The sequence below is a fragment of the Rhipicephalus microplus genome, chromosome 6, assembly GCF_043290135.1.
Source record: "Rhipicephalus microplus isolate Deutch F79 chromosome 6, USDA_Rmic, whole genome shotgun sequence".
Taxonomy (NCBI): Eukaryota; Metazoa; Arthropoda; class Arachnida; order Ixodida; family Ixodidae; genus Rhipicephalus; species Rhipicephalus microplus.
Genome location: NC_134705.1, coordinates 30,832,939 through 30,840,959, shown reverse-complemented (window position 1 = coordinate 30,840,959; position 8,021 = coordinate 30,832,939). Strand labels below are relative to the sequence as shown.

The window sequence follows — 8,021 nt, the reverse complement described above, 5'->3', positions numbered from 1 at the left end:
GTCATAAAGCAGTGGTTGCCACACAACAGCTCTCCATCCAGCATTTACAAGATAAACGTCGCCCTACTTGCAAGTAGTTTTAAAATACGTCATCAGAGATCACTGTAGGACTTTCTGCGCTGAAAGCAGGTGATCTATTTAACCAAAATGACTTGGTCTTGAACCATCACGTAATATTTGAAGGTTTGGATTAGCGTATGTTGACAGCACTGCATATAATTGGAAAGGATGAGTCGCATCGTGTTCTAAGGCAGCAGAGATAAATAACTGCAGATTGTGCACTAAAATTTGCATTGTTGATGTTTATTCACGAGTCATGGCTTCAAGCGACTCTTGGTACATACATAAGAAGAGAAATTTCAAGTGCTTGTTTTTCTTTGTTACACAACCTTTGGGAATTTTTTTAACGCGTTGAACTAATGGTGCTTTTATGTTCCTGAGGTGCTGCTGTCATGGCCCTGAGAGTGAAAATACAACTCGGCAAACTGAAAAAGAATTTTATGCAAGCAAGGAAACTTGACACTGATACTAAACCACAACCGAGCACTACTGTCCTTGCATGACTTGTAAAAAGAATGTGAATAACTGTGCAAGGCATGTTGGTCCTGTAAACGTTAAGTATGAAAGATGCGAAAGCTGCTGAAGGCTAATGGTCAGTGAAAAGGTGACCACGCTGCATCAGCCGTGCAATGATTGGCCATACCATATGTATAAGCTCTGGACGGTCTTTCACGCTGCCTCGCTGGTGAAGCCCATAATGCCCTTAAACAACAAATAAACCTCGTCACACTTGGAGTTATCTGAGAATGACAGCAGTTATTTTGATGCTAGAATCCTTAAACGAAGTAGAACATCCTTCTTTGAGTGCCCACCCTACGCTGCCAGATAGCACCACTGGTCAGGTTGCTCATGCTTAAGGCAGCTGGCAAACGGTAAAATACCGATGCTAAGAAGTTTGCAAACAAACAAATTTTATTGCGGAACTGCTAAGGTCGAGGCTGTCATTTGTAGTACATAGAAAATGATCATCATAAACTGACAAGCACTCTATCACCCACTGCACAAAGCATCTGTACATACGATTACCAAGAGTAGCTACAACGTGCAGCCCCTAATAGGCATTCACTGCAAGCACATTCCCTAATTAATTTTTAGTGGACGAATATGATAAGTTGAGGACAATTACAGCAATCCACAATAATCTCAAAAAATAACAAACAGCACTCTGTGATTATGATAGGTAGCGAGCCATTGGAAGTTGTAAAAGAATAGTATGTCTACATAAAACAGGTAGTGACTGCAGTGTCGGACCACGAGACTGAAGTAAACTGGAAGAATGCGGATGCGGTGGAAGCAGATGCATTCTCAACAAATCGTGAATGGTAGTTTGTCCTCAATCCTTTGTGAGGAAGGCATTAAAGTTGCATCTCAGAACACTTGCATAGATCTTGCAGAGGCTTACAAAGAGTATGCTGCTTGGATGAAGAATGATGCAGCGAGAAATGTAAAGTGATAGGTGTTAAGAGACAGGAGGAGAGCAGAGAGGGAACAAAAGACATCTAGTAGGTATAAAAATGCCAGGGACATTTATTCTGAATAAGAATTGAATGATACACTGAGAACTAACCCTAATCAATTCTGGCAATACATTAAAAGTTGTGGTTCTGACAGTATTGGTAAAAATAAAAATGTTTATAATGACTAAATTATCATAAATGATAGAGACAAGGCAAACTGCCTTAACTACTTTAGATCAGTCTTTTCGCCCATTCAGGATTCTTTCTGTTCTCCAAACACCAGTAGAATATCTCCCATGAACCAAATTGAGTTTAGTGTAAGTGGTGTTAAGGAAAAAAGCAATGTCGGGCGTAAATTGAAGCAACAGTGTAACAGTATAACAGCCAGCACAAAAGTTGTGCTGTGACCGTGAAAGTATATTGTGTGCTTTTAGGTATTCTACAATACATTTCTAATGGTATGCTCCAAAAGTTTGGAGCTGGTAAAAAGCAAAAATATTGGCTTATAATTTGTATTTGCTTGTTACCGGACTTAAATATGGGCATGACGTTGGCTGATTTTCACAGCTGGGAAACTGTTGCAGAGTTTGTTGATTTTTTAAATATTGCAGTAATATACCGTTCTGAATGTCATTTTACAAGCGTATCTGAAATACTATCTGCGCCAGTGTATCGTAACCCCAATATTTGTTATAAGGTTATTAATTCAATATTAGAAAGAGCACATAAATTGCTGCATGCGGAAAATGAAGGAGTGATGCTGCCATCGATAGAAAAGACAGATTTAAACTGATTATTAAAGGCATTTGGAATAGCTTCAGAGTTTGACGAGGATTGGGGATCAAGAATAAACAATGAGGCCATAGACGACGCAGGACTAATCGACCTCTAGAACATGGATGCATTTTTTATCATAAATGCAACCAAGGCTTTGCAAAAGGAGTAGTTCTTAGCCTCTTTCATTTTTGCTTTTAATTTACTTTTCAATGCGTTAAGTGAACAAACATTATCATTACACATAGAAAGACGATTCTTAAGTAATAGCGTTATGCAACGAGAGAGAAGAATTATATTTTTATGATACCGTGTATGTCTTGAGTTCCATTTAACATATTTCTGAGGCACATTCTTTGGTAGGCATTCATGCACAATGTCACAAAACTTTACAAAAAGGCGCACCTACATTGCTAAATTCGCTACAACATGCGAATTCCTCAAAAGACGAGGCTAAAGTCGGAAACAAAAGTGTCATCAACCTTACGAAAGCTGAAAATAATTTTGATTTCAAGTCTGTGAGGAGAACACGCTAAGTTTGAGGTGACTTCAACAGCTTTATGGTCAGAAAGCCAACAGTTTTACGATCAGAAAACCACCGTGCCATAGAAGCACACAGCCCCATGAGGAACTTAGGTTGCAGCTAACTCTTTTTCATGTGATCTCGCGAAACTGCAAAATGCAGGTGTAGGGGAATACAGCCGCTCCCGGTGAAAGGGCAGTGCTTGTGCAGTGATATAGCTCATAGAAAGGTACACGAGCCGTTCGCTGGTGCCTGCTGAAATAGCATGCGCTAGCACTCGCAAACGTGGTGTTATAATCAAAGTTCACAGTTGCAGATCGAGCCGCACAGCCTTGCACCTGAGTATCTCTTCATACTCATTCGTCCAGCAAAAGACTGACATGGCTTCTTTTAAGGTTGAGGAACAATCGACAGTAGGCATCGCCCGCGGAGTGATGTTATCGCATGCACGCTCTGTATGATGAAGATGGGCTTCTCATCTATGCTTCAACAGTGTTCCTCGCTAGCACTCGCGATATTTTATTCGTGGGAACAGCATACAGTGTGCGTACAAAAGTTACTAATGTGGACTTTACATGGAACATTACAGCAACAATGAAAGCGTGCAAAGAGTGTTCATATGATAATTTCTCGCAACAAAAAAATACACAATGTCTGCCGAAGCAGGCTGGCTCTTTTTTTGGCGAGCTGCTTAGTCTTTTTTGTAAGAAATTGATCCTTTGGGAGAATGAAATATTCCGGAGCCTCTTCCTTTCATATGTTATCCATTATACTCCACTACAATCTATTCACTACAATTCTTACATGCTATACGTATCTCATCGACATTTGCGTCTTCATAAAGCATGTGTGCAATATGCGAGCGCAAAGTGTTGAGCCTATCAGAATTTTCAGCTTATGGGCTACACTCTGTTATTTACACTTGCACAATCGGAGTAACAAAATGCAGCGAAATCACAACTTCATCGTACGTGATAATCATGCGAGACGCAAGGAAGAACGATGAAGGGGAGCATGGCAAAGCAGGGTAGAAAACAATTTACAATTGATATTTCTTGTATATCACACATTCGAGAGCATGTGCCCTAATCATGTCATGTGAATTACCATTTTGGCGTCTTAAAGAGTGCCAAAAGAAAGAGAAATGCTAAGAAACAATAAGACGCTCGGTCGTGTATCCTCAGAATCTGGGCTCTTATTTGATTGACATCATATGATTCTACCACCTGGGCTTCTTTAAGATGCACCCAAATCTAAGCACACGGACCTATAGCATTTTCACCTCCATCGGAAATGCAGCCGGCCTTGCCGGGGTGGCTGAATCCCACGACCTGCAGGTCAGCAGCCGAGTACCTTAGTTACTAGAACACTGTGATGGGGTAGGGCCCTTATTTATACAGGTCATGAAGACACAGGCACAAGAGAGCAGTCATCAGTATGACACCGCAAACGCTACTCTGAAAAATGTTAAAGCTGCAGGAAAGACGGTGAAGGGATGCATTTTTTTTTTTTGGCCAGATTTCTCGTTTGGGTGAAAATACGACCAAGGATGACACGCCGCAATTATTGCACAGCGACGCACAGCTCTATTCTGGAGACATAAATATAAACACAGATGAGTGCCACATGATGCAAAACATGTGTACCAAGGTTATACTTTTATGACAGCATATGCTTTTATGTCGGGTAAAACAAGCCGATGTGTTAACATGAAGTTCAGACAGCACTGAAGGGTGTTAAAGAAAAAAAGTACTCACTTGGCTGCCCATTGTACCAGTCCTCAATGATACAAGTGTTATATACATGTATCAAGCTCGCACCGTCAAGGCTTATCATCGAAGCATTCCACATCAAGGAGGGGGGGGGGGGCACTTGTATTCACCAGGCCTCACTTAATACACTGGGAAAGAAAATTAGCTTTTTGATGCACCTTATAATATATATTATACATCTTGCTTAGCTTGGTGCATGCTATCATAAAAGTGCGACCTTGATACGCACATGTTGCAACATGTCACGCTCATCTGTGTTAATACTTAAGTGTGGGGTGATTAAAATTCCATTGATAGCCGGTACTCGTGTCATAGGCTCCTTCCTTATTCTTTTGAGTTCGCCTTTATGCGCTGTCTTGAAATGCTAATATAGTACCGAAAAAGGTTGCTGATTGTTTATGAGGTAATAAATTGTCTAATAACACCGATAAAACTAAATGTGTCACATGTCTCTCTGGGTTGAAATTTATCAATGCCACATAAAAAGTAAAGATTTTGTGATTGAGCAAGTAACCACAATGAAATATCTTGTCAAAACATAACTTATTGGTAGATGCAGATTCAAAGCATGTTTCAAATTAGCGCCAGCATGTCATGCACTTACTCAGGCTCGTAAGCACTAATGCCATTACGCTACGATTACATTATTACACTGTCATTCTTAGCCATGTCTGATATTGCAGTGAGTTTGTGATAGCATATGTGCACAACTTACCTGGAACTGGTTAGACAACTTCAAGAGCGTGCTGCGAGGATAGTTACTCATTATAGGTATACTACAATCAATCAAACCTTTGTTTTCCCATTTAGTTATTTTGCCCTGCGACCTGCTGTTAAAAACAAAGCTAGCCAAACATGCGTAGGCGGTTGTTCATTACAGCCTCCCTTTTAACGTGTTTTGCACCCTTTGTCATTTTACTGGACAACTAATGTTTGCTAACTGGAATATTCCATGGACTTACAATGTTGTGCAGGGTGAATGGCTATTACAGTTCGCTGGCAACAAGTGATTGATTGGTATGGAGGGTTTCACATCCCAAAATCACCATATGATTATGAGAGACGCTGTAGTGAAGGGCTCCAAAAATTTAGACCACCTGGGGTTCTTTAATGTGCACCTGAATCTGAGCACACGGGCTTACAACATTTCCGCCTCCATCGGAAATGCAGCTGCCGCAGCCGGGATTTGATCCCGCAACCTGCGGGTCAGCAGCCGAGTACCTTAGCCACTAGACCACTGCGGCGGGGTATTTCACTGGTATGAAGATCTTTCTCCTTGAACAATCTAAATGTGTTATACTTTTCCTAAAGCACTAAAAGAACACTTTACAAGAATTAATTTATCTGTGAATGTCATTTCATGTTTGATTTGACACCTAATTCTCACTTATAGTAGTTTGTACACTATTCTTTTCCCTTTTATTCTTTCCAGCATTTTAATATCTTTGTTTTCCAAAATTGATTTTCTGTTGTTTTATGTAATGTATTGTCTGTTTTCTGATCCTTCGTTCAATATTTGAAATTATGTAACTTTTCTTAGTTACCCTTTATTAAAGTGCCTTTATAAAATTTTACTTATTGGATTCATACTAGCCTATGGCTGTGGATCCACACATCATCTGCAAACATTGAGTAAAAAAAATATCAATTCCATTCAACCTCATGTGAAGTAGAAACTCAACCAAACGTTCATATTAATAATTTTTCTCAGAATGCCAATGAGCGGTCTGGGATGATAAGTGATGTACATTGGCTGCCCTTGAAAACTAAACATAAAAAAACTGCAAAATCTTTCTGGAGCACCATACACAATCAATGGCACCACAGAAACGGTAGGCACCCATCAATTCCTTTTAACACGAAAGTGTTTGTAAGCCGCGGTACGTCAGCCGCTGACGTAAGCCGCTTACGTCAAGTACGTAAGCGGCTTGCGTCAAGCGGCTTACGTCAAGTACGTCAGCAGAGCCGTGGGGCTCCACTTACGTACTTCCGTCATGGAAATGATGTTAAAAAGATTGCAAAAAAAAAACCTGAAGACAAGCATTTACCATGCGGAGTCAAACCAGCAACTTCTTGATTCTGAGCGCGTGGCGCTAATCACTACACCAAGGAGCATACATTGTCTGGAGTGCTACAGCAAGCCATTTATATACACCATACACCAATTGAAAGTCCTCAGAGCTTCAAAACTTCAGCCTGTTATAATTATCAGTAGTGAGATGGCGCAACGGGCTCGCGCTGGGCGCGCTCTAAAGGTCGTCGCCTCCACGAAGTGCTGCCTCCGCGGACCATGGTATCTCCTTCGTGCTCGCTTCGTGCATTTTTGTTTGACGAGCACGCTTTGTTTCGAGCTGTGACAGTTGTTGGTCCTCGCATGTCTTGTGTATGCTAATTTTGTGCATGCTTTCTGCTTGAGACGTGTACTGCAAGTGTCGAGCTGCTTGCTGTTTTTAATTTAACTTTGCAGTTTGTTGCTGTTGCTGAAACAATGATCAATAAAGGCTCAACCACCTCTGTAAAGACATGTTTCACTTTTGTGTTATACCGATTCCTATTAGGGGGATTAGCCACGTTTATTTTTAACTGTTTTTGACTCAACTTTATGAGAGAGTCCTGCTTTAGGCCATATTTTACGCCTTTGTGGAGATGGATTAAAGGATCCTTCAAATTAGAATATTTTAGCTGTTGCTTACTACACGGTCATTTTCATCAATGAAAAAAAGGGTCCAATTCAGGCTGAAGATAAACGTAACTACAAAGTCAGGCTTAGTATTAACATTTGATGACAATGCATAGGCACTTTTTGTGCAGTTAACCTAGTGAAACTTCTGCTAAGTCATTTCTTTCATTTAGCTACACTTATTATTCGCACATTCCCTGCCCTGAATCCTGTCAGTGCAGCACTTTGGCGATTGCGCACTCCATGCAAGAAACAGTTCTGAGCACTCAAGCTGCTCAAATGCATCATCCACAGTCCACTTCGGTCTGTCTTGAGATGGCACATCCTGCCAGGCCTGGTGGCAGCCAAACGGGTGCTCACTTCCGGTGCTCACATCAACCACAGCCAGCTGAGTGGGCAGCAGGAGCCGCCACGCGTGCAAGTACATGCGACTGTGCACGGCAGCACTCGCGTCGCCATACGTGGTGTCGCCTACAACAGGGTGGCCTAGAGTGGCGCAGTGCACTCGCAGCTGATGTCGCCGACCGGTCACTGGCTTTAGCACCGCCTGCAAAAAACACAACATTTCACAAAAAGGAAACAAGTGTAAATATAAAGCTTTGTTAGACACAACATAAATGAGAACTAAAACACAATGATGCTAAAGAAAGTAAAGGTGATGACTAGCACTAATTGTACTTTTTGTAAATGTGAAGAAAGAAAAGTGGACGACAAGATCACTTGCCAATGGCTGGGACCAACCTTCGAATACCACG

The 8,021-nt window shown here is 41.2% G+C and overlaps 1 protein-coding gene across 1 annotated transcript in view; it reads right to left on the bottom strand.

The window, feature by feature from the left end:
- Positions 1–954: 954 nt before the first annotated feature.
- The window catches only part of LOC119168717 (RNA pseudouridylate synthase domain-containing protein 1), a 74,874-nt gene continuing 67,807 nt past the window's right edge, over positions 955–8,021 (bottom strand). Inside the window, exon 3 of the mRNA XM_075865892.1 lies at positions 955–7,813. Within this exon, the coding sequence (XP_075722007.1) occupies positions 7,436–7,813 (378 nt within the window). The 3' untranslated portion in view covers positions 955–7,435. The remainder of the gene's footprint in view (positions 7,814–8,021) is intronic.